Raw genomic sequence first — 25,028 nt, 5'->3', positions numbered from 1 at the left:
GCAACCGAGGAGCTGGGTCTGGGGGTACGGGGTCCTTTCCTGGGTGAGGCATGGCTGAATTCACGCTCACGGCTCGGGCTAAGAGAGCGTGTGGGACTCCTAGATATTGTCCTTGCACGGCTCCCGTCTCACCTTGCAGCTTCTGGGGCAACAGCAATTAATTACCCCCAAAGCAGCCTTGCTATGGAGGGGGCACTCAGCAGATCCGTGCCCCTTCTTTTGCTCAAGCTGAGCCAGTCCCAGGCTGCTAGCGAGGCTCGGGTGGTTTATCCGCGTTCAAATCACGGGTATTCTCCTAAATACCTCTGAGAGCCTTGTGCTAGTGCTAGCTCAGCAGCACTTACGCGTTGTGGCGACTATGCCCAGAACTGATGGATAGATATGACGCTTGACAGCTTCTCCCATCAGTATCAGCTCATTCAGTTCCACGTCCATCGATCTCCCCTTTCTGTCTCTGGTTCCCTCCAACGTGGCTGAGCGTGGGTGAACCCTGCAAGGAAACGGGTGAGGCCCACAGTAACACCAGTGCTTTTTGCATGGGTTTTGGGGAAGGGCTGTGTGAGTGAGGGGGCATCGCGGAGATTTTTCCTTGGATTTGAAATCAAAAACAACTTTGCAAGGCAACCTGGGATTTTTTTCCCCCTGGCTGGAGGTGACCGCGAATTCCACTCAGTTTGTCAAACTGAGAGGACGCTGGACGAAGTATGACTGTTTATTACATGATTTATTATGATTTTCCATTTAAAGAATGGAAAGATGCAGAATTTAAAGCTCTATTATGACAGGTTCATGCAGCTTTGCTTTCAGCCCATTCTATCATCCATGCAACAGCTGCGAGCCCTTAAAACCACTTCTTGGCAACTTAGGAGGTGCCCTGAATGGTTTTCAGCAACAGAAATTTGAACTACAGGCTGGAAATCAGGTTTAAACAGCAAAATCAGATCCCCTCTCTTCTTCTTGGCTAGCCTGGGGCTATAGGATTTCAGTGTAAGGTGGGTACCATAAGCCAGAGCGTTGGTCTGGACAGCATTGGGGTCTGGATGTTTGGTCTTGCTCCCACCGTAGCAGGGAAGTTTCCTTAAGGATGTGTCTTATATCCCGCTTTAAATTGCTTTACGCACAGTGCTGGATCTCTGGGCACGCCAGGCACTGTGCATTAAGGCAGTGCTGGTCTTCCTGGTAACCTCGTGGCTTCAAGGGAAACTGGAAGTGCTGGTGTGTGCTGGGAGCAGCTTCCAGCCTTCACACAAACCCGCTACTAATGCAGGGAGAGCTCGCGTCTGGCTCCAGCCCGCATCAGCTGGAGAGCTTATTCCCTTTGCTACAAGGCAGGCTCAGGTGTGTTTGCACGAAGGGAAGCGGATATTGTCAGCTGGGGAAAAAGGGAGGAAACATCTTTTGGGAGCTAAAACCACCAAATGGGGTAGGAAGAGGTGGGTCCCTTCCCACCAGCCACAGGTGAAAGTTCTCACTCAGCCAACAGAAGCTGCTGCCTTCTGGGACCTGAATCCACATTCCCCCTTACATCGCACGAGGTGCTGGTGATGCACTTTCCTGAGAGATCTGCTTTATTTTGCGTCGACCACTTGAAAATTCACAGGTATAAGGGCTGAAGGGGAGGTGTCTTACCACCTAGACTCAAGCCACAATCGCACCCCCACACCGTGTGGATATTGAATTGTTCCCAGCCAAGTGGAAGAGGTTTCACAGGAGTGGAGAGCTCAGAGTCCCAGAACAGCCTGAGGTCAGGATTTAGCTCTAGCATGAGTGACCTGAGTTTAAGTCCCTTCAGGACGCGATGGGAATCATACTCAAGGCTTCCCCTGGGATACTGAAGCCTTCCATCATGACAAGACAATCTTTCTCCTCGTTGCACTTGTGAACAGCACGTACCTAAGTCCTGCCATCCATCCGCCCGCCTTTGTTTTTGTGAAACTCGTCTGCTTTGCTTGGCCATGCTGTTTTTGCTTGACTTGGGAGGTTTTCAGGTTCAGGCGAGAAAATCCCAAACCAGATCATACCCGAAATCTCCCTTCCACTCTGCCTCTGCAATTTCTTAGTTCAGCCAAGCAGCCACTCTCTGTAGAGCCCTACTCCCGTGTCAGGGCTGTGGCTCAGCTGTACCCCTCGTGCTAATGCACTGCTGAGGGCACTAATTAGGGCTCCCAGGAACTAGAGCACAGCAGGTTCAGCCCATCGCACGCCCATCGCACAGGTCTTAGTGTGAGCCCTCCCTGACCTGTGAGCAGCAGCTTTTGCACCTACCCCAGCCTGGCGCTGAGCTCCTTGCTGGCTGCCTGGCTTGTGCAGCTCCAGGTTTGTCCACAAAGTCCCATCCCAGGGACTTCTGCACCTCCTCGTGAGTGGCTGGTGGCCTTGGGGAACACATGAGCTCCAAGGACTGGACGTCTCTCCCTCAGAGCAGAAACTTGATGTACCTGGTTAATATTCTCCACCATCCCTGCACATCCTCTCCCCCTCCAGCCCGCTGGACCTATTCTCCCGCCAGCCCTTTTCTGCCTCCAGCACGGACATCCAAGCAGTCCTCTGCCCTTCATCTCCACAGTGCCTGCGGGGCATAGACCAGGTTAATCTGCTGGCTGCTAATCTCCCCAGTGACAGGGGATAAGAAAAGGGACAATATGGGAAGGTCTGTGGGTCAGCCCATGGCCTGGAGGGCTCTTAACCCTTTCCTCCCCTGAGTCCCCCGTGTCCTGCCTGGAAGAATTCTGCCCGTCAGAAAGGACAATGAAGATTTATGCACGAAGGTCAAATGAACCATCCCACTCAGCTATTCCCCCCATCTCGTCCCTCCTCCTCCTCCTCTCTAAAAAATGTTCTCTCCTGTAGGGCTTGTTAGACACGTTCCTCTCCTACGGCTGCAGAAGATCTCAGGGCATCCAAAGATATTTTGACACCTTATTGTTCTTGCTGTTTTGGTGGGAAGTTAGAAATCTGTGTCTGTTGTGTGTCTAAGCCTAAGTGCCTACCACTGCAGTGGAGACGGCCGCGGAGGCTTGCCTGAAGCTAGCCTCACCTGGCCTGAGCCTTCTCGTTGCCATCATGCGGCTGCTGAACAGGACAGCTTGGAAGTGACTTGCATGTTGGGTGCAAGGCCTGAGCCCATGTCAGGTGGTTTTCTTCCAAGCTGTGCATTGCTTCTCAGCGAAGGCAGCTGTCCTCGCATGGTGCGTGAGCTCCTCCAGACCCAGGGGGAGATGCTATGGTCGTAGGACCACCCTACGGGCGGGCAGTCCCCTCCAGGCTCTTCACCCGGCTGCTGCAAGGATGACCACGGCTGGAGAGGAAAAGCGCCGACCACCAGCCTCTGAGCGACCAATGCACCAGGGAGCGCACTGGGAGCGCTAGGACCAGAAACATGGGGTTAAAAATGGGGGGATAGGTGCAGCGGGAATACGGTACCTGAGACACAGGGCTGCTTTGATCCCATTCCCCGGGAGATGTGGGTACCCAGGCGCTGTGAAAGCACGGACAGCTTTGTCTCCTCTGAGAGGAAAGAAAGCTGCCAAGAGGATAAACTTTCCCTGCTTTAGATGCCTCCCCTGTGCTTCGCTGACGCCCTGTGCCTGCTTCCCCCTGGGGAGAGGGGACAAAAGCGTGCTGCTGTCACCAGATAGCCTTGCGAGGACGCTCGGCTGCCCGTGTGAGCAACCTGCCGGGCCTCATCCCGCACGGCCGGAGGCACTGGGGAGGGTTTTATTTGCCGACGGGCACGTACCGCCTGGAAAGCCCGGCTGAACTGCTGCCCAAGTGTAATTTTGGCTCAGCCCTCCTTTGTCCCCAGAACAAAACCAGCCCGCACCGTACAGCTGCTGCCGCGCGCTCGCGGGCCGTGGTCGCCCGCAGAGGGGCTCTGGGCTAAAATCACCTCTCGTTTGCCACCCGCGGATGTTGGTGCTGACCCTGCACCTCCAGAGCAGTCTGCTCGGAGTGCTCGCCCCCTCGGCCCGGCTCGCAGAGCATCAGGCTGGGCTTTTCCTGCCCCGTGACCTCTGCTGGTGTGAGAGGAGGGGGAGCAGGGCTCGAGGGGCGCTGGGCAGGGGGCAGAGGGTGGGGGCAAGTCTCTGGGACAGCGCTGACAGGACACGAGTGAGTTGTGGAAGTTTCTGCGGCTGGTGGAAGAGAGACTCATTTATTCAGACGAGGTTTTCTGCCTGCGGGTCTCCCAGAAGCAAAGCAATTTCCTCAAGTGGCTTTGACACTTGGAATTACTCCTTGATTTGCTTTTGGTAACTTCCCTTCCCCACTCCAGGAGGGTCAGGATTCAAGGTGCTCAGGGGGTTCAGCGGGGCTCCCAGCCCAGCCCGATGCAGCTCCTCCAGACTTCGCTGTGCTGAGTCCCGCGGGCGTCAGAGGATTTCGGCTTCGGCCCATGGTGGCGATGCTCGCTGGAGGCATGGTGTCGGTCACAGCCCATGCTCTCCAGGTGAATGGAAAACTGGTCCGGCCCAGGAAGGAAAGGCATTCTGATTTCAGGTGGTCTCGGTGATGCTGGTGTGGGTTTGGCGTTGCTCGGTGGCTGCCGGCTATGGCCAAGGGGGCGAGGGCAGGGCACGGGGAAGCGACGCAGTGAGGCAGGGTTTGCCGTCGGGACCGTGGGGGCACGGCTGCCCACCTGCAGATACACAGGACACAGCCTGGCTGCCTTCGCTTAACACCCCTTTAATGAGACAACCCCTTTCTGCACTGAGCTTCCATCCTGTGAACATCAAGGCACAGTTGTCTCTGTGGAAACTGGGGGATTGGGCGCAAATCTCGCCTGAATCCAGGAGCATCTCTCAGGGCTGTGGACCTGGAAGTGCTCTGGATCCAGAGCAGAGGCGGTGCTCTCGCCGCCAGGCAGAAATGGTGCAGCGAGATCAAAACAAGTACAAGCAAAACCCTCTGGATGAATCTTCGCCTTCTTCATCTTCGATGAAGATTCGATGAATCTTCAGATGCTCACGTGTCCGGGTTTGATGCTTTTCTCGATAGCAGATGTTGACATGTTTTTCATTTCCCAATGACTGGTTGAAACAAAGCCTGCTGTTTCTGATCATAAAAATATTTCCAGTAGCTGGAAAAAGTTGAAATGAAGGTGGTGAGTTTCAAAATTATCTAATAAGCTTCATGTCAGTCCCTGATGATTTATGCTTAAGCCTTTTTTCGTGCACATTTGGCTTTTCTTTTTTATTCTGTTTAGAAACTGAAAAAAAAAACCCTACCAACCCTACCAGTTTTCCTAAGGAATAGAGAATCTGCTTCTGGCTCAGAGGAACGCAAATTATGTGTAAGGCTGAGATATTTTTGCCATGAAAAGGACCAGCGTGATGTGTCCAATGAGCACCAGAGCAATGAGTATTGCTCACGTAAAGATTTTTCTTCTGGTCTAGTTGCGAGGTGTAGTGAATAACCCAATATTAGAACTAATCAGGAAACCCATATAGTTTTTACTTTCATCAGATAATCACAAACTGACATTTCTAGAGTAATTAAAAGCCCAAACACAAACAATTTCAGAAGAAAGCTAAAAGGAAGGGAGAAAAAAAATTGTGGGCTGGAGGTAAAAAAACATTAGTTTTTAGGTTCTTGGTTTTCCAGTAAAGAAAGGAATTTTTTAAGGAATCGGAGTGTTTCGCATGAACGCTTCTGTTTAATCACAAGGGCATTTTAATGAAAATTAAAACGGTAGTGGAAAATTTTTAGTTTCCCACTTGCACAGTTTCTTCGGGGTCTCAGTTTGGAAATAACCAGCTTTCTAGAGGGAGGGCTGGGGACAATCTGGCTGTCCTTACGGCGGGGAGTGGCTCCCTAATGCCAGGAGCCAGGTCTTGAGTCCTGGCTGGGAGGTTTCTGAGCCGGGTCCGTTCCCATAGGGCGCAGAAGGGCTCCCCACCCTGGTGTGTGTGGGGTTGTTAAACCTGACCCCGAGCTGGTGTCAGCAGGAGGCTGACGGGGATGCTCTCCTATGCAAGGGATGCTCTTGTATGCAAAGATGTCCTGGGAGTGTCCCACACGGACCGGAGCAAAGGTCCTCTGATTTAAACCCATGAGCCCTGCTCCCATTTTTGGCACCCTACCCTTCGGAGGGGATCTTCCTCCTCCCTGCCAGCCTCACCTCCCTTCCCCCATGGCCCCCTCCTCCCCCCCCCAGGAGCCGTGCAAGCCCCATCTCCTCCGAGGGGTAATTGAAGCAGCACGTAGAGCATATGGCCAAGCAGGGATCCCTGCTGGTGCACCAGCTGTGAACTGGGTGCTGCGAGAGAGCAGGCGGCGAGAGGCTCCCCTCTCCCTGTCTGGCTGCCTCCCTCTGCCCAAGCGGTTATTCAAATGACACCTCTTAAGGAGGTCTGCGGTTTGGGGTCTCGCTGGCTGGCTGGGTGCTGGGAGTGGGGGGGGCTGAGGTCAAGGTTTCATCCTGGGCAGCCCTGCCTTGCTCTCTTCCCCTCACCCTCAGGTCCCCCCTTAATGGTGTTGCCCCTCCTGCCCCCCCAGCCAGGCTGCTCTGCCCCCACTCCTGCGATGTACCAGCTCTGCTGTGGGGCTCAGGGTCCCAGGTGGTGCTGTGGGGCAGCTTGTGGGTTTGCTGGGCACCTGCCAGCAGCCACCCAGTTGTGGGTCCCCCTGCACTGGGCTGTTTCCCATCAGAAGACCCTGACTTTGCAAGTGAACTTGCTCCAGCTGCTGCAGACCCCCTCCTCTGCCCTCACAGCCGGACCTTGGTCTCCCCAAAGCTGTGTCCTTTGCCCTCCCAGGGATCCCTGAGACTCTGTGGGGTGCAGGGTCTCAGGGCAGGAGCTGGGGTGGCACTGCTCTGCCATGGGAGATGTGTCCCTCTGAGGATGGTCCTGCTGCTGCAGCTCGGGTCACTCCCCTCCTGCCACATGGGCTGAGGTGGTGGTCCTCCATAAAGTGTTTTAGCATGACATGGAAGAAGAAGCCATGTGAGATGTCCAAAGTCCCCTAGTACCCTTGCATTTCCTCCCCAGCCAGCCGGGGGACTGTCCGGGCTGGGTGGGTTTTCAGCCCCTCCGCAGCTGTGGTATCACTTGACAGTTCCCTGCCTCAGAGATCAGCTGAAGTGGTGATACAGTGACCCAGCCTTGCCCCACATCACCCATCGGACTAGGAGCTGGACAACCTCTCACTACACCCCAACCCACAAGGTAGCTCGGGCTGGCACTGGGGCTCAGATCAAGTCCAACAGCTGCCGTGGTGCTTCCCTTCTGCAGCTCAGTTTTGGGATGAGCCAGACAACCCTGGGGAGATGCCTTGTCCTTAGGCACACACTCCAACAGGTACCGACCAGGCAGGTGGGATCTGAGCGCGAGCCCGTTCTCACCTTGCTCTTCCCCACATGGATTTCCTTTTGCTATTTCCTAGCCTGCTGCAGGGCTGGAGCCTTCATTTCCTATTTTCCCCGTGATGTGTCCCACGAGGCAGCTACCTACCACGAGTCACATGCTGTCGTGTGTCCTCTTGTGTGTCTCCTCAAAGGTCCCCTATAGGAAAGACTGAATGAGAAATCACTCCACTCCCAGCCTTCCTCCCCGCTCTGTGCAACCCTGCAGCCATCCCTCTGCCATGTGGGCTGACGGGGGGAGGGAGACCTGAGTATAGGGGCCACGTGGATACGACAAGCTCTGCAGGACACACTGGGGAGCATCACTCAGAAACACCCCCATGGGACCGCCTCAGACATGGCAAAATCTGTTAGCTCAGAACCAGTTTTGGCAGCGCAAGAGATCTGCAGAGATGGTGGGAGCTCTGGAGCCAGATTTACCATTTCTGGGACATCTGGTTAATATGGGTGCTGTCCCTGCATGGAGGGGCTTGGGAGGTGGCCATCCTCCAGCGTCCTGCCCTGTCCTCTGTGCCACTCCCCACTCCCCAAATAGCCTTTCATCTTCAAGGCTTTGCCCCAGCCTTAGGTAAGGACCCGTGGAAGGAGACCAGCCAACAGCAAGTCCTCGGGGCAAGGGGGAGGGCAGCCCTCCACACGTGGAGGGGGTGCACTGAGGGCTCTGTGTCCATGGAGGCTGGAAGGACAGCAGCCCCCGCTTGCTGCAATGGGGATCCAATTAGGGCGGCGGGTGGAGAGGACCCCTGCCCTTCTGCCTGGCGGAGAGGGGGATCACGCTGTCCCTGCAGGGGCCAACTGGCTCTCTGGTGCCCATTCTCAGGTGTGACACTGGGGAGGGAACAGCCGCTCAGTGCCGCTGCTCTGCCGAGATCCAGCCACCATTCAGCCTTGGAAAACCACAAGGGTTACCGGTGGGTGGCATTTTACCACCAGCATGTCAAATGGTTTGAAAAATCATGGGGAAGATGGGGAATGGGTGAATCCAGACACCCCCAGACCTCAGGTCTGCCAGCACTGGCTCCCCTCCAGCCCTGAACACCTCGCTGGAGAGGACCTCTGGGCACAGAGGGGTTCGGGGGAGTCAGACTTCCTTCTAGTCCAGAGAGCAGGTCCTGACCTCACCCATCTTCCTGCACGGCTGTGATGGAACAGTGAGTTGGTTGGTCCCATCCCGAGATGGGACATGTTTATATGTGGAGTTGGGGATGGTGTTGGTTCCCCTTGTGGGGGACCTGGCTTTGGAATCTAGGATGCTTGCAGGTGGCTGGGCAGCGTTAGGGCTCCTCTGGCTCCCCACGGTGCTCATGGCACCTGCCCTGATGTACATACCCATCTCCTCCTGTATCCTGCTGCTCCCTGCCCTCCTCATCCCTTAGGGGGTCCATGGGGGGTCTGCTGGGCACTGACACCTCCCCTAACCCCTACCTCTGTGTCTAGACAAGCAAATACTGTGAAGCCTTGAGTGCTTGTCTGTCCCACTCCTGTGGCAAGGGGAATAAGGTTCGTAGGGTTTCCCAGCGTGACGAAGGGAGGTCCCTGCTCACAGCTGCCGTGCCTGTTTTGTGTTGTTACAGCCAACGCCATTCAGCCACCAGGTGCTTATGAGCCATCCCCAGGAGATACACCCTACCTGAGGGGGTGTTGGGGAAGGATGTCACCAACCTACGTCCCCTCCATCACCACCCTCAAGAGCTGCATGGAGAGTGAGGTCTGTGCAAGTGCTGGGGTAGGAAGGTATGAATTTGCCCTTTTCCCTGAATCCTCCAAAGAACTTGCAGTTGTATTGTCCAGGACAGAGACCAAATCTTTCCCCACTCATTGCCCTGAAACCAGACTTGGCTCTGGTTCTCTTTCTATCCCACACTGAGTACATTGCCAGCACTGCCTTTGACGGAGAGACTCCCCATTCCTTCTGTTCCAGGGCTGTCACAGCCTTCCACCCAGCCACTAGCAATGGCTTCATCTTCCCGGTCAGGTCTGGGCTCCCCCAGGCAGACGAGATGTCCTTCTTCCAGCTTCTGTCTCTCCTGTCTCTTCCTGTCTCCCAGGACCGAGGACCAGGGAGGCTGGGTCTGCTCCCCTGTTGCTCAACTGGCTTGACTTGGGAAGGGTGATCTGGTGTTTCACCACCTCCATCCTTGCTCCACCACTGTCTGGGCAGCAACCACCCCCTGGACCTGGGTACATGTGATATACATTTAAACTCACAAGCTGGTGGTGCCATGGCCATGTGGACTATGAGATGGAGATGAGTGGTCCAAGACGTCCAGGAACTGACCCTGGACCACCTGCTTTACAGCATAACTGGGATTCCCTCTGAGATGAAAACATTTGGGATGGGACATCTCTAGCTTTCAGGATCACACCTCCGTGTCCTGCCAAAAGCTGAGGAGGCAAAAAAAGGCTCCAGTTCCTCCAGCACCTGTCAGACTCACCTTATAAGATGATTGCAGAGCTTCTCCCTCTGGGCGTAAGGACAATGTCCCAGCTTCCCATGCTGGGCTCCCACTTGGTTCCCCACACAGGGGAGGGGTAGGGGGAGAATCTTTATTGAAAGGAAAGGGGCTTCATTTGGACTAATTATTCTCAAACTGAGGTGGAGGAAGCCGTCATTTCAGCGCTTCCCTTTTTTTCCCCTCCTTTTACATTTGTTGTGTGTGTTTTTTAACACTCTGGCAATGGCTGAATATCACACAAGTGCCCTGTCAAGAGATATATTCAATAAACACTTGACACCCAAGCTCAGGAATACATGGCCCATGGCAAACATGAATTATTCAAATGGAAATCAAGATAATTTTGCTTCTAACTCAGAAAACCAAGACTCTCTCTTTCCTTCCTTATTTTCCCTCTCCTCATTTTCTTCCTGTTCTTTCTTTCTTTTTTCTTATCATTTCTTTCTTGTTCTTTCTTTTTCCCATTCTCTCTTTCTGGAAATCCTAACTGCATTAATTTCTAGGGAACTCCCGTTGCTGAATAAACCAAGGTGAGGACCAGAAGGAATCTCCTTGGGGTGAGGAGACAGTCTGCGAGTTTGTCCCCTGTGGCTGCTGTACCCCTTTGGCTAGGGCTCGCGAGCAGCGGGACCCCAGCGGCCGGGTGCCATTGCAGCCAGACGTTGGATCATCCAGCCAAAACCCCACCTCTTAGTCAAGCGTGGCTTCTCTGGGAGAAGCAGGATGTCACAACTGGCCTTTGGGATGACTTTCCTGCATGACTGGGCCTTTCCTCTGCTCAAGTAAGTCTCCTGCCGGCTGTGGGAGTTGGTCAGGATGGGGTGGGCTTGTGGTAGGATGGGTTTGGGGTGCTGGGGTTGCATGGGCAGAGCTGCCTGGGGATCCCTGCTCTAGAAGGACCTGGGTTGGACTCATGAGACCAAGGATTAGCAGTAGGCTGAAGAGCTGAAAGACTGTAGAAGGACAGGGCCACAAAGTAGAGATTATAGTGACGACCAAGGCTAGAGGATAGGAAGGAACCTCTATTGCTACCCCTATTCATTATCTCCTTTCCCCTTCCTCTCTCTCCTTTATTAGAAATGTGGCCTCAAGCTGATCAGCACCAGCTGGTACCAAAGGCATTGGCTCATGGCGTCTCTTCTCCAGCCTGGGACTGAATGGGACGCTGAAGCCCTGTTGTTTGCCAAGAAGAGCCAGGGGTGACTCTTAGGAAGGCTGTAGAAATGGGATGCCTTGACCAGAGTCGTGGACAGCAGAGGGGGCATTGTCCTGTTTCTTCCCACCATGTGGAAGGTCTCTTTCCAGCTCTTCATGGACTTCTCTTCCATAGACGACTTCTCTGCTGACTAATGACGTGGGCTGAGATTCTCCACCAAATCACGGCACAAGAAAGAACTTGAAGAGTTTGTCTCTGCACAGAAACATGCTGGCTTTTGATATGGTGCTCTGGCTTACAAAGGAATACAACACCCTTGAGCCCTCCGGGTACACAAGGGATGGTTCAGAATGGCACTTCTGGGCTCCACAGGCTTTGAGGTGCACAGACACACGTAGCAATGCTGCTCCCATCCGTGTCTGCAGTGCATTAGGAGCCACGGGGGGTGCAAGATGGGTCAGAGGAGAAGCAACCCCACCAGCAGCCCACGGGGTCTCATCCACCGGGTCCTGGCAGACCCTGGTAGCAGGTAGGACAGCGAAGATGCTTTCCACAGCTTCCATGGCTGCTTTCATCTGGCCAAAGCTGTTAACTATTTTACGGCTCCTCTTCCTCTCCTCCCTGGTAACATTCCCCCTGGGTGGCAGTAGGCTCCAGCCAGCTCCATCCTTCCTTCCTCTCCCTTTCTCCAACCGTGCTGGCAATGCCGGAGTTCCCCTGCTCCTGGTGAATGGCCGCGGTTACTTGTGAGGTTGGGACTGGCTGTCAGCCAATCACAGCCCAGCAGCGGGGATCTAATAGCCCCGGCGCCAGCCATTTAAGAGGAAGGAGAATATAGGTCATCAGTGACATCATCTCTCGGAAAGATGGGGGGGGGGGGGGGTGTTGAGAGGAGAGGGGGAAGCAATCGTTTAAATTTGGAGAGGAGCTAACTGGAAATTTGGGCCATCAGGAGAATAATGGGCCGAGAGGAAGAGACGGGGATATTAATAGAGCTGGTTTCTGTAAGAGCTGGAGCAAGCAGCAAGGGATAGAGAACCACAGAGAGCCTCCGCGTCGGCAGGCGTGTATGTGCCGGAGCAGGCTGGGAGTCCCCAGGGGCCCAGGAGCACCAGCCTGGATTCCTCTGTGGCCACACTGTGCGAAACCTCCCTCTGCACCCCAGAAGCCCAGCAGATTTCTCCTCCTCCTCCTCACCCGGTGGTCTTCCATCCCCCGTCCACCCCAACCTGACCGGCTGCCCTTGTGTCCCAGCCACAGCAACCCTGAGAAACCCCCGTGGGGTCATGGGGACCGGTGTGGAGCTTGGTGTGGGTCTTGTTCCTCTCTGCCCAGCCGCTGGTGCCATCTGAGCCCAGTTCCCTTCATCCCCAGCCCCGCAGTGTTTGCTGTGCAACACCCGCAGGCAAGTTTTGGTTGCATTTGTAGATGCAGATCCTTGACAGCCTCTCCCTGCTCACTCAACAGGGGCCCAGAGAGACCATGGTACCTCCATCCTCAGAGATGTTCAGACCTCACTGTATAAAGCCCTGAGCACCCTGCTCAAACTGGCCCTGCTTCAAACAGGGCGTTGGGCTGGACACTGCCATGTATCTCTTCCAAATCTGGGACTCTGTGCGCCTTCAAAGGGCAGAGGACTTGCAGACCACCCCTCCCGGGGCACGACTGGGACATCCTTTCCCAGAGCGCAGCACAGCTCTGCCTTACCCCATCTCCCTCACCGAGAGGTACATCTCAGAGCAGGGCTGTGTGTCTGGCTGAAGAGTGCTGGGGAACAGCCCTCCTGGGTGCCGAAACTCTCTTGGCAGCATCTTACATTGTCAGGGCACTCTCTGGAGTGGCTTGACTCGAACCAACTGGTACCCTGCGACAGCAAACTGGGAATGCCCTCGGGGCGCAGCGCAAGCCCCAGAAAGCAGCCGGCACAAGGGTGTCCAGCGGTGGGGACACAATCTGTTCCACGTTTTTCCACCTCTGGACCAAACACCCTTCACAGGTACATCTCATGCTCTTCACTCCTACCAAGCTCTCACTGTGCCTGGGCTGCGGCCACCCCAGTTAATTCCCCGCTGCCCGTGAGCCTCCGTGCTGCTGCAGGGCTTTGCTGCACCGCCTGGCGCTGCAACGGAGGAGGGCTGGAGAGGGAGAGGGGCAGCGCGGCCAGCTGAAGGAGATGCAGGGGCTGAATATGCATGAAGAGGGGAGGGAGGAGGGAAGGGAGTGTTCCCCTTGTTAAATATTTACCATCCCAGGCGGGCGATGTGATATTTCCTACCCTCTAGGAATTCCTAGGGACTGGCAAGGTCGACCAGAGAAGAAGAGGGGCTTTCTCCCAGCCGTATCTGAGCAGCAAAACCTTGTCCCTATGCCAGAGGCATTTGCGGTCCCGGGGGCACTGCTGTCCCTGGAAAGGTCTGACCTTTCAGGTGGGGCACGGAGACAGTTAATCCTTTGCTTGCCAAGGCAGCTGGTGGTGCTGGGGTGGGCTTGGACAGGCTCCAGCAGAGCTGGCCAAAGCAGGGACCTGGGATTTCCTCCCGGAGGAAGAAGTGCTTCATTCCTTGTGGAAGTCTAGTGGGGCAGAGTTCATGAATTCACCTTTCCCTCTTTTGCAACCAAATCGCTAAGGCAGCCACTGTGGACTGTCTTCTGGGAGCTCTTCCTTCTTTGGCTGAAGGATGAGGTCAACCACCTCTTTGCTTTTCTTCACCAGCATCCTCCAGCGACCCCCAAACGCTGTGTACCAATACCTGCTGTTTGTTCCTGTGCCCGGGTAGAGCTGGTGTTACAGCTGGAGCTGCCCAGACACGTGGCGGGTCAATCACTTTTGGCCTGCCTGCAAGTAAAGTACTGCTAGCATTTTTTTTTTAAGAAAACAGTGCTACCTACTGTATTCTTTGGTTGCCTCGGGACCTGCGTCAGTTATTGTGGGTCTTAGTTGCTGTTTGTTGACCTCAGTGTAGTTAGCCGTGCTCACAGTGAGATCCCAGCGAGCACTGCTGAATTCCCCCAAACCCACAGTCTCAAGGACAGTCCACTTGGCAGCCTCAGGGCATGACCAGAAATGCTTCGGTCGGTGGTTCTGCTTGGTAGAGGGGCATCAGGGGGTCACTCCATCTGTGATATCCAGGTCAGACTGGCCAGGAAAAAGAGAAGAAGGTTCCCAAGCTGAACAAAAATGCTCATTTGCCTCTTTGCTGCTAGGGGAGTCTTCCTGGTCACTACGTGGGGCTTCTCTCATCTTTGGTAGCCTGTTCCTGGCCGCTGCGTCCCTTTTTTCCAGCTCTTAATTTCATGGTGTTTCGCAGAGGTAATGTTTTGAGGTCTTTGCTGCTAACTTCAGGAAGGGGGGCAGGACTTGCAGATCCTGGTTGATGTGCTGAGCTGTAGAACTGCTTTCTGGCTGGAATTCAGGGAAATTGCTTAGAAAACGGAAGGGAGATGGAGGGAGCCAGGCTCCCCAGCTGGCTGGTGCCGCAGCCATTTGCTGCGCAGGAGTCACTGAACCAGCTCCCTGCTCCAGGAGGGAGGAGGGCAGGCAAATCTCGTTCCAACCTGGATTTTCCTGGTGGTGCAAATGTGCCCGAGACAGTGGCACACTGCAGAGGAAGAGATGCTCTACAGCCCCTTCCCACAGGCTCTGCCAAATTAATTGTGCTACGAATACACACGAGTGAGGAAAGGGGTGTGAATATCCCCAGAACCAAAACGGTCCTCAAAGGGGATCGTGTGAGGTGACTTTGCTTGCTCCTTCAGCATTTCATCAGGCAGCAGGATGAGTCTCCTGTGGCAGCAGAGTCCCTTAAAAGAGAGGTCCCCTTACAACCAGGGAAGCCTCGTGCATATTTTCCCTTAGTTTTCCAAGCAAACTGAGCTGCTGAACTGTGCAAAGGGAACAACGTGAGCTGGGGCAGGTCCCCGAGTCAGGAAACAGGCTTTGTGAGCAGCTGAGCATCTCCCAGGGGCAGATTGCCTAACCACTTTGCTGTTCTCCTCTTCGCCTGGGCTAAGGGACGCTTGTCTTCTTGGGAACAGAGCTGCCAGTGGCAAAAGCTGGAGTGGAAATAGCCAGGAGCTGTGCAGTGCCAACCACTGATCTTCGGATGAGTTTTCAGGCTAGGCTGCGCTGCTGCATGGGGGACCAGGGCTGGATGCGGCTGTGGAGGGCAGGAGGGACCCGGTATGCCCGTCCCAAGGAGGAGAGGCAAGGAGTGTATGGGGCAGGGGTATGACCTCTTGCGCCTCTCCTTACATCTCTCAGTTGTACCCAGGTCACTGAGTTTGTCCATCCTGCACATTAATAAAATAAGAAAAGCTGTAAGGGGCTGGGCTGGGGCTGGGCTGCACAAGCTGGGCGTGAACTTTGCAGCCCATCTCTGCTGCCCTTCCCACATCCCGTGTATCCCCATCCCGCTCACTATCCTGCAGCCAAGGTTTGGGCCAAGGCCAGACCCTCCTGTCACTGAAGGGCACCTTTGCACAGCCACCGTGATCTAGGGCCGGGAGCTGCCCGGGGGCCACCACCTCCAAGCCATGGGCACAGCCGCGGCAACAGCAAAGACTGCTTTTCCTGCTGGAGTGCTGGGGAAAATGCCCCCTCTGAGGCACGGAAAGGGAAACTTGGGCTTCTTATGTAAAATCAAACTGTTGGTACAGGGGAAGAGCCCCTATTTTCCAGTGGAAAGCACACGTTCCCACAGAACACAAGCGCACCCTAAAAGTGGGCTAAAACATACCCTTTGCAGCCTGCAGGGGCTTAAAACGAGCGTGCTTAGCACCGGTTACACAATAGAATGGGCTCAGGTACTCTCTGGCTGCAAATACATTTGATACACTGAAAGGGTTGCGGGAGCGTATCAGACGAAGTTCCTTACTTTGCTCAGGCAGCCTATCAAATATTTAACGGGCTGCCATAGGCAATTACATTAGAGGAGATAGTTAAACACCCCCTACCCTAGGGCACCCCCCTGCAATGTAAATCAAACAAATTGGACTCTTTTCACAATTGACACACACGATTTTACTTACTGTAAATAATTTAGTATTAAAAAGTCGAGCTACACTTTGCCCCATCTGGATTTTCTTTTCTCTTGCTCTCTCTCCTGCTCCGCAGAGCTGAGCAGCATGGACTCGGGGCTCCTAATGCAGTAGATGGAGTGGAGGAATTTTGCTGCCTGGGTGAGCTGTTAAAAGATTCCCATTTCCTAATGGAAGAAACCACACTCAGGAAACTTGTGAAGCTGCCCATTTAAAACAGCCAGAGATGTTCCCTGCCAGCTAACAAGGGATGGGAAAAATCCCTCCCTCCGGAAGGAGTTTAGTCTATCGCTGGTTGGCATCTCCTGGGGTCGTAGCAATCTCCCATAAAAGTTGGCTGAATGGTTGCACTTTTTAATTAAAAGCTATCTTTCACGATTAGGCTCAGCGGGGTTTTAATAAGGATATTTACAAGCTGGATTGCAGCGCTGGCCTGCACGGACAGTCTTTCTCTTACACCTAAAGTGCTAGACCTGCGCATTAAAATCCGCTGTGCTGTTCAGGCTAAGGAAGGGCTCTCGCCGTCATCAGGAGCTATTTCTGTATTCCTCTCCCAGCCTCCAGAAAAACAGGCATTTTTGAAAGCAAGATAGTTTGAACCGCGACGTGACGTTTTTTCCTAACTCCAGCGCAGAATTTGGGCTCCCCAGAGTCTTCCGTAACGCCGCTGGTCGCCACGGAGTCGCCTGGGGCATCCCTTCGGCGTGTCGTGAGCGTGTGGTCGGTCTCACACCAAGTTTAAGTCAGCACAAGCACCCTGCGCGGGTGGAATGTGCTCCTCGATGCCATGGGCCTCTCTCAGAAGTCAGACAACTTAGAGAGTTTAGTTAAAACACGCTTGGGGCTTGATTTTCCTTTCCTGCACTCAAGCGGGTAATTTAAACCATCACCCGAACACAGCGCACGGACCTCGGGCAGGTAGAGCCAGTTACGCATTTTCTGACAAAACTAATTTTCATCAGAAAATGTCAGTTCTGATGAGATCGAAGCATTTAATCCCCAAACATCTTAATTTTGACGGACGGACCCTCCCCGGGGTTTCCACAGACGGCGGCGGGCGGTGTCAGAGCTGCCAGGCGGCCGAGCAGGGCCGAGGAGACGTGCTAAGAGGAGCCGTGGCCCTGGGACAGCGAGGATGCTGCCGGAGGCCGGGCCGAGCTGCGGGCAGGCACTGGGACGGCTGCCGGTAGTGAGAACCATTGACTGTTTGGGGCTGGAGTGAAGTGTAAGCCTAAAATTTCCAGTGCACTAGAAATCCACTGTTTTTTGGCTACTTCCACCTGCTCAGGTCCTGGGACAGACCACAAGGAAAGGGGAGGGGGGAGAAGGGTCCCCTTACCTGTCACACTGACCAGATGGGGGGATACCCTCCACACGCTGATCGCCTCATCTCTGCATCGCCCCACACAACGTTTTCCAGGCAGTCAGCCCATACGGATGGGTAGCTGTCCCCCAGTGTTTCTGCCCACACTTTGGGGTGACACCCACCCTCGGCTGCCCGCCGGCATCGACACCCCCACTGTCCCACCGCTGGAAGATGTGTCTGAGCTGGTACAGGGTGAGCCTGGGACAGCTGAGCCGGGCCTCCGCTGATGAGAAGAAAGTGGCAGCGGTCACCTGGGGACAGAGCCATTTCCAGCCAACACAGCTGTCTGCCCGGGAAGGGCCCCTGTGCTCCATCCTTCCACGGAAAGTCGTGTCCCTTCTCCACCGGATCCTCTCCCAGAGACCTGGAAAGCCCTGTCCCCTCTGCTCCCTGTTAGTGTTATGCTGGAAGCTGTTAATCGCTGCCAGCGGGTTTAATTGGTAGCTAGAACACACAGACCCCATTAAAGCCCACGAGGGTGCCAAAGGCTCTCATTCAGGCACAAATGAAGGAGCAATCAAACCCACTTAGGTAATAAAAACAGCTGGAGTCTGGAGGCAACTGCCTGAGGCACCAAACCACATGGCAGGCAGGACAATCCTCTAAAAAGTCTGCATTGAGCTGTCCTTTGATTGAAAACGTGGGGATTAGGCGGAGTGTTGCAAGATTTCATTGGTTAGAGACAGGAGGCCAGCCAGAGAAACTATGGGTCATCTTCAAAAGGCAACAGAGAGATGGAGTTTCCTGAACACGGACCTTGCTGGAGAGAGCCTCCAAGATTGGTTTCCAGTGGGAATGAGAAACGAGAGCATCTGAAGCACTGGCTGTAGGTGTCCCGATACCCACAATATCCCTGGCCCCTTTTGCTAATTTTTCGTGCCGCAGCAGATAACCACAGCATCTGACCATCACTAGGAGCGACGATAACGTGATGAGCTTTCTGGCTCTTCATTTCTGCGTGGGGATTTATCTCAGAAAGGATTCCCAAAGCCACCAGCCAGGCTGGGATGCCAGCTCTTGGCTTGGAAGCTGGGCTCCCCCCCGAAGGAGTTTGTTTTCAAAGGATTCAGATCATGAGGCTCTTTATTCAGTTTTTTTATTTGGTCTTAATAGAAGAGATCCTGGCTCTCCTCTCTTTTGTCCTGATTCTGGTGAAATACCTCCTGCTTCACAGATGGATAAGAGAGGGGAGTCTGGACTACTGCGTTGATGGAATGATCGGGGATGAAATCTAGTATACACGTGAAGAGACTACAGTGAGCGTGGCAGAGCTGCCCCACGTTACTCAAGAAAGCCAGAGCTGAGCACTGGCAATCACCTGGAAGTTTGGCCCATCCCTTGCAAAGCACGTTCTCAAGATTCAGGAGTGCGAAGGGTTAAAGAAACAACTGGCACACCGTTGCTGTGAAAGTAATTTACATGTTAGTTATTATCACTGCTGTAGAAACTTGGTGCTTTGCTCTGGTTTTGCACATCCTGGTTATAAGACACCACTTTTTTCCCAAGCCAGGAGGAACCTGATAACTCCTGAGGCTTTGGGACAGTTGATACGGAGGGGACCCGCTCCCTCCCCTGCCGGGGGCAGCCCACAAATCCATGCGGGAGCTGGTAGGAGGACAGGTTCATCATGGAAGAGAGCTGGGAGGAGGTTCCTGCTGTCAGCGTGGTGGCCCGCTGTGTCCCTGCTCGTGCACGGACGTGTGCCTGTGCGCGGTGTCCGTGCTCGCGTGTGCAGAGGTGCCTTCGGGGATCCTGCCCTGAGGACCTCTTGCTCAAAAAAGTTTGTTGCCAAGGTAAAGCAAATCAGGAGCTGGATGCTCAAGGGTGCGACGAGGAGAGAGTCAAAGGGTGGAGGCCTGGCTGTTTGGAAAAGAGGTCTGCTGAGCTCTGATGCACAAGGGAATGAAAGGGAGGGAATGCCATTTACTTCATCTGTTTCTTATCTAATTTTCCTAGAGGAGCACCCAAGACCCAAGGCTAGTTGGGTCTTTGGGCTGGCCTGGCACAGCTGTTCTGCTGCTCCAGCAACCATTTCTGTGGTTGCAAGTGTGGAAGATGAGATCAGAAATGGCTTCGTGCACTAGAAAATGTGTTTCTGCGCTTCCTGCTGAGCTCGCTAGCCTTGTGCTGTGCTCGGGGGTCTCGGTTCATTCAGGTCCTGAGCTTCCTGGAGGTGCAGAAAACCAGCTGCTGAGCCCCTCAAAGAGGAGACTCTCATCTGATTTCCCCCTGCTCCAGCTGACTCTGAGAGATGTGCAGAAGAGGAGCGTGCCCAGGTCTAATCCCAGAGTCCCCAACCTCCTGGGCGCGTTCTGGGGCAGTCTGGAGTCAGTTCCTTGCAGCAAAGTGCAGCTCGGGACAAGGTTTGCTTCCCTGGGGAGAGTTAAATCCAGGCCTAGGCACTGCTTTCTGCAACCTTCCTTCTCTGAGCTGCTGAAATGCAGAGAGCGAGGAGAAAGAAGATAGAGGGGTCACCAAGAAGAGCCCAGCAAAAGAAATTATTAAATACCCTGACAAAAGCTTCTGGCTGCCATGAGAGAGTTAACAAACCCAGGGGCTGTCAGCTGAAGGGGAGACAGAGTGCCTGGGCCCACCGCAGAGCACCCAGGAGGGACAATTCCCCTTTGCAGTAATTCTGCCTGAGTCCCCGTTGTACAGAAAGCTTCCAGTGAACCTCCCTGGCAGCCGCTCTCCTCTGCCCATCACCTGATGCTGCAATCTCTCCGCAAGCAGCAGAGGGGAGACCATGACTCAGAGAGCTGTGCTGATGGAAAGCAGAAGGGGAAGAGGCTTCAGAGCTCCTGCCTGCTCTTGCCTGCGGGTAGTCAGAGGCACGGCACGTTGGCGGGCCGCGCTGCTGGGCCCGGTGGCCTCTGGCACATGTAGGATGCTTTAATGAACAGGAAGGGCAGCCTGGACCATGGTGTGTAGGCACGGCTCGTTGACCCTCTCCCGCCTCTCAGGCCGCCAGGGACGGGGCTTTCCTGGCCGCACCAGAGTGCCGATGCCGTTCTTCCCCCAGGCAGACCACTCCAGAGTCAGGATTCGGCCCCCTGCGGCCTCTCCTCCGTCCCTCCGCACGAGCGATGCGCTACACGGCTCTAGTGCAGAGACCTTCTTGCTGCAGAAGCATCTCTGGTGATGGTGCCTGAGTCTGGGCAGCAACGCAGGTGGTGGTGGTTGCTTTCAAAGCTGTTGGTGCTCTGGCCTTTCCCTATGCATGTCCAGACCCGGAGAACCACCTTTTGGGGGACACTTCAGCCTCTCGGGTCAGGCTGCGATGAGGTCGAGATTCTCCTTTCCTTGGGACTCTGCTGCCCCTGCCTGACCCAAGGCGCCTGGCAGGACCCCCGTGAGAAGGGACATCTCAGAGGATGCCATGTGCAGGCTCTGCAGAGAAGAGGGTGGGTGGGAGAGGGGCCAGGAAGGCGGGTAATAACCCTGCCTGCTAAAACACCTGCACCGTGTAAAATCATCCTTAAAATGCATTGCTGGGGATGGATTTTCTGGGCTGGATAAAAACACACTGTTCCCTTGAGAAGGGGTTTGCTCTGAGCATGACCGAGCACCCTCCTACCCTCCATCAGCGCCGTGGCCGCCATCCCCCTCTCCAGCAGATGTGGGGGTCCCCCTCCATGGGTCCCCCTGCTCCGGGCTGACGGTGCTGCTGTGTGTCACACTTCTCGCCCGCCTTTCTGCAGCCGGAGCAGCCGGGGGGCTGCGAAGCACCCCTCCATCCTGCACGCAAGCACCAAACCTCACCTCCGCGCCTTTTTTGCAGCGGCAGGATGCGGGCTTGGCGGCAGGCAGGGACGGGAGGGAGGGAAACGCCACGGGGCCGCATGGAAATTCATACGGGTGGGTAAGCGGGGAGGCAGAAGGACTGTCAGGCAGCGATGGGCTGGAGAGGGGAGGCTGGAGAGGTTGCAGAGAGGCAGACGGATGGATGTGGAGCTCGTGGGACACTGTGCTGGCAGGAGACTTTGGGTACCTGAGGCAGGTAGCTCCATTGAAAGAGGGCAAAAATAAAGTTGGTGAAACTATTCTTTATTTTGTTGTTCTTACAGATTTTAACCCAAGGTACTTTTTCCCTTTGGAAAGCAAGAACGGGGGTCGGAAAGGCTCTGGTTCACACTCGGGCTCAGATCTGCTCTGGTCCCCAAATCGCCCCGGGGGGGAGCCAGCCTGGGGTGGCGGGCAGGGCTGGGCAGGGGTCGGGCAGGGGTCGGGCAGGACGGGCAGGGGTCGGGCAGGGGTCCGGCGGGGGTGGGCAGGGGCCGGGCAGGGGCTGGGCAGGGGCTGGGCAGGGGCCGCGCAGGGCGGGCAGGGGTCGGGCAGGGGCCGGGCAGGGCGGGCAGGGGCCGCGCAGGGCGGGCAGGGGTCCGGCGGGGGTCCGGCGGGGGTGGGCAGGGGCAGGGCAGGGGCTGGGCAGAGGTGGGCAGGGGTCGGGCAGGGGCCGGGCAGGGGCCGGGCAGGGGCTGGGCAGGGGCTGGGCAGGGGCCGCGCAGGGCGGGCAGGGGTCGGGCAGGGGCCGGGCAGGGGCTGGGCAGGGGCCGCGCAGGGCGGGCAGGGGTCCGGCGGGGGTCCGGCGGGGGTCCGGCGGGGGTGGGCAGGGGCCGGGCAGGGGCCGGGCAGGGGTCGGGCAGGGGCCGGGCAGGGGTCGGGCAGGGGCTGGGCAGGGGCAGGGCAGAGGTGGGCAGGGGTCGGGCAGGGGCCGGGCAGGGCCGAGCGGGAGGGTGCAGCCGGGGCTCCCCCCGACCACGGGGCTGCTCGACGGCGGCGTCCCAGGGCAGGAGCGGGGCTCGGCGGCCGCAGCCCCCCGCCCCCACCCCCGCCGCCGGCGGTGCGGGCTAGAGGGACCCCGGAGCGACCCCCCCACCCATCCCCGCGATGGGGGGGTGCCCCGGGGGGTTCGGGAGAGCGGCGCACCGGCGGGGACCCCCGGGGCTGCGCAGTGCCGGGGCTGGGGGGCTGGGGGTGTGAGCCCCGGTTTTGGGGGGGTGGGGGGTACAACCGGGTGGGGGGGGTGTGAGCTCACTGCCCGGGGGCGGGCGGTGGGAGGGGCCTCCCGAAACCCGTCCAATGAGCGGGCGGGGGGGCGGGGGGGCCGGGCTATAATGCCATTGATGCCGGGCGGCGGAGCCAGACAATACCGCGCCCCCGGAGCCGGGCTGCCCGGAGCGCCCCTGCCCCGCTCCTCTCCCACCATGATGTCCATGAACAGCAAGCAGGCGTTCAGCATGCACCCCATCCTGCACGAGCCCAAGTACCCCCACCTGCACACCAGCTCCGAAGCCATCCGCAGAGCCTGCCTGCCCGCCCCCCAGGTAAGCCGCACCTCGGCGGGGCTCCGCGCTGCCCCCAGCACCCCAACGCCACCCCAGCATCCCCACCCCGCGTGGCTTTCGGGGTGTCCGCACCCGCGGACCGCCCCGCGCTGCGCCCTCCCCAACTTTCTTAGGGAACCGACGGTTTCCGTCTGGGTTTGGGTTTTGGGGGGGTCCCCTCCTTCCTCCCGGGCGGTTGGTCCGGCGGGCTGGGGGCCGTCCCTGCCGCCGGGGGGTGCTCGGAGCGGGGAGGGGGGCTGGGGCAGCCGGGGGCAGAGCTGGGGGGTCCGTCCCGGGCTGGGAGGGAGCAGCCGTCCTGCCCAAGCCGGCCGTGCCAGCCGGCGCAGCAAAGGCTCTGCGGGACCCCCGGCGGCTCCCCCCGCTCTGCGGCTGCCGTCTTTTTTGGGGAGGTGGCCCCGGAGGGGCCCGGGGGGGCCCGGGGGCCGGCACCCTGCTCCTGGCCCTTTCATTTAGCGGGGGGAGCTGGGCTGAGCCTCGGTTCATCCCAGCTGTCCCAGGCACCGCTGGAGGGGCAGAGCGGGATCTCCGTAGCGCTGCTTTCCTTTTAATCCTCTCCTGCTCTTTTGGTTTGTTTTTGCTCCCACTTTTACCACCCCACCCTCTCGCTTCCATCCAGATCCAGGGTAACATTTTTGCGGGCTTTGATGAGACCTTGCTGCGGGGTGCTGAGGCTCTGGCCGCTGTGGATATAGTATCGCAGAAAACCCACCCCTTCAAGCCGGATGCCACCTACCACACCATGAGCAGCGTGTCCTGCACTCCTACCTCGTCCTCCGTCCACCTGCACCACCCGTCCGTGCTGACCACGCACCATCCCCACCACCACCACCACCAGCCCTCCCAGGGCCTGGATGGCGAGCTCCTGGACCACCTCAACTCCGCTCTCCCACTCGGAGGGGTGCCGGGCCCGGACGTGGGCTCCACACCTTCGCACCCTCACTCCCACATGTCGGCCATCAACCACATGGCCCACCACTCCCAGCCTATGAACATGTCCCACCCCCACGGCCTCGCTTCCCACGCTGTCATCTCTGGCCCCGAGACGGAGACGGACCCCCGGGAGCTGGAATCCTTCGCCGAGCGGTTCAAGCAGCGGAGGATCAAGCTGGGGGTGACCCAGGCGGACGTGGGCTCCGCATTGGCCAACCTGAAGATCCCGGGGGTGGGCTGCCTTAGCCAAAGCACAATCTGCAGGTTTGAGTCCCTCACCTTGTCCCACAACAACATGGTGGCCCTCAAGCCCATCCTGGAAGCGTGGCTGGAGGAGGCCGAGCGGGCTCAGAGGGAGAAAATGACCAAACCTGAGATCTACACGGGGGGTGACAAGAAACGCAAGCGCACCTCCATCGCTGCCCCCGAAAAGCGGTCGCTGGAGGCCTATTTCGCCGTGCAGCCACGGCCCTCCTCAGAGAAAATCGCTGCCATCGCCGAGAAGTTAGACTTGAAGAAGAACGTGGTGCGGGTCTGGTTTTGCAATCAGAGACAGAAGCAGAAAAGGATGAAATTTTCTGCCACCTACTAAAGAAGGGGCTGGGAGGGCAGTGGGCGGGGGGAGCGTGCCTGCCCTCCCCATCCAGCCCACCGTGGTCCTGGCCCCTGGTCCCTCCGAAACAGGCTGGGTTTGGGGTTGTTGGCTTTTTTCTTTTTGTTTGTTTGTTTAAAAAAAAAAATTGGTGGGGGGAAAAAAAAAAAAGGAAAAATAAACCTTAAAGGGAAAAACCTGCCCAAAGCAAAGCGAACAGTTTGGTGCCTGCTCCTCACCCCCCGGCGAGGTGGCCCCCGCTTGTACGACTGGTACAGACTGCTTTCGTAGGTAAAGCTGGAAAAAAGATGGAGAAAAAGGAAAAGACAAAACGAAAGGCCAAGGGGGGAAGTTTCGGGGTGCCCGGAGTCAGGGCAGCAGCAGCGAAAGCCTGACAGGTCTTTGTTGCAGCTCCTCGCCCCGGCTCGCCTGGGCAGGCGGGGGCCGCGGCACCGCTCTCCCCTCGGTGCCCGGTCCTCTGCTTTTAAAAAATTAAAAAAAAAAAAAAGAAAAAAAGAAAACAAATCAGAAAGAAAACGAGCTTGAAGCCGCCCCGGACGGCTGTAAATATGGAGGTGCCGGCCCGCGCTCCCCGCGCTCGCTGCCAGGGTCCCCGCGCACACACATGCACACACACGCACTTGCATGGTTTTGTTCGCTCTCCCCTGCCCCCAGCAAACCCATCGCATTTTTGCAATAACGTTTCTGTTTCTACCTCATCGGCTAAATTAAAAAAGAAAGGGAAAAAAAAATTAAAAAGAAAGGATTTTAAAAAGAAGA

At 56.5% G+C, this 25,028-nt stretch overlaps 1 protein-coding gene across 1 annotated transcript; it reads left to right on the top strand.

Annotated features, from left to right (window-relative positions):
* The first annotated feature begins 22,585 nt into the window (after positions 1–22,585).
* On the top strand, positions 22,586–24,360 carry LOC135315306 (brain-specific homeobox/POU domain protein 3). The gene is made up of 2 exons (XM_064462731.1): positions 22,586–22,705; positions 23,343–24,360. Exons 1-2 carry the CDS (start codon positions 22,586–22,588, stop codon positions 24,246–24,248), a joined length of 1,026 nt encoding a protein of 341 aa, XP_064318801.1. The 3' UTR covers positions 24,249–24,360.
* The last annotated feature ends 668 nt before the right edge of the window (positions 24,361–25,028 follow it).

The sequence above is a fragment of the Phalacrocorax carbo genome, chromosome 11 (assembly GCF_963921805.1).
Source record: "Phalacrocorax carbo chromosome 11, bPhaCar2.1, whole genome shotgun sequence".
Lineage (NCBI taxonomy): Eukaryota > Metazoa > Chordata > Aves > Suliformes > Phalacrocoracidae > Phalacrocorax > Phalacrocorax carbo.
Note: the sequence above shows the minus strand (reverse complement) of the source record. Positions and strands in the feature narration are given on the sequence as shown.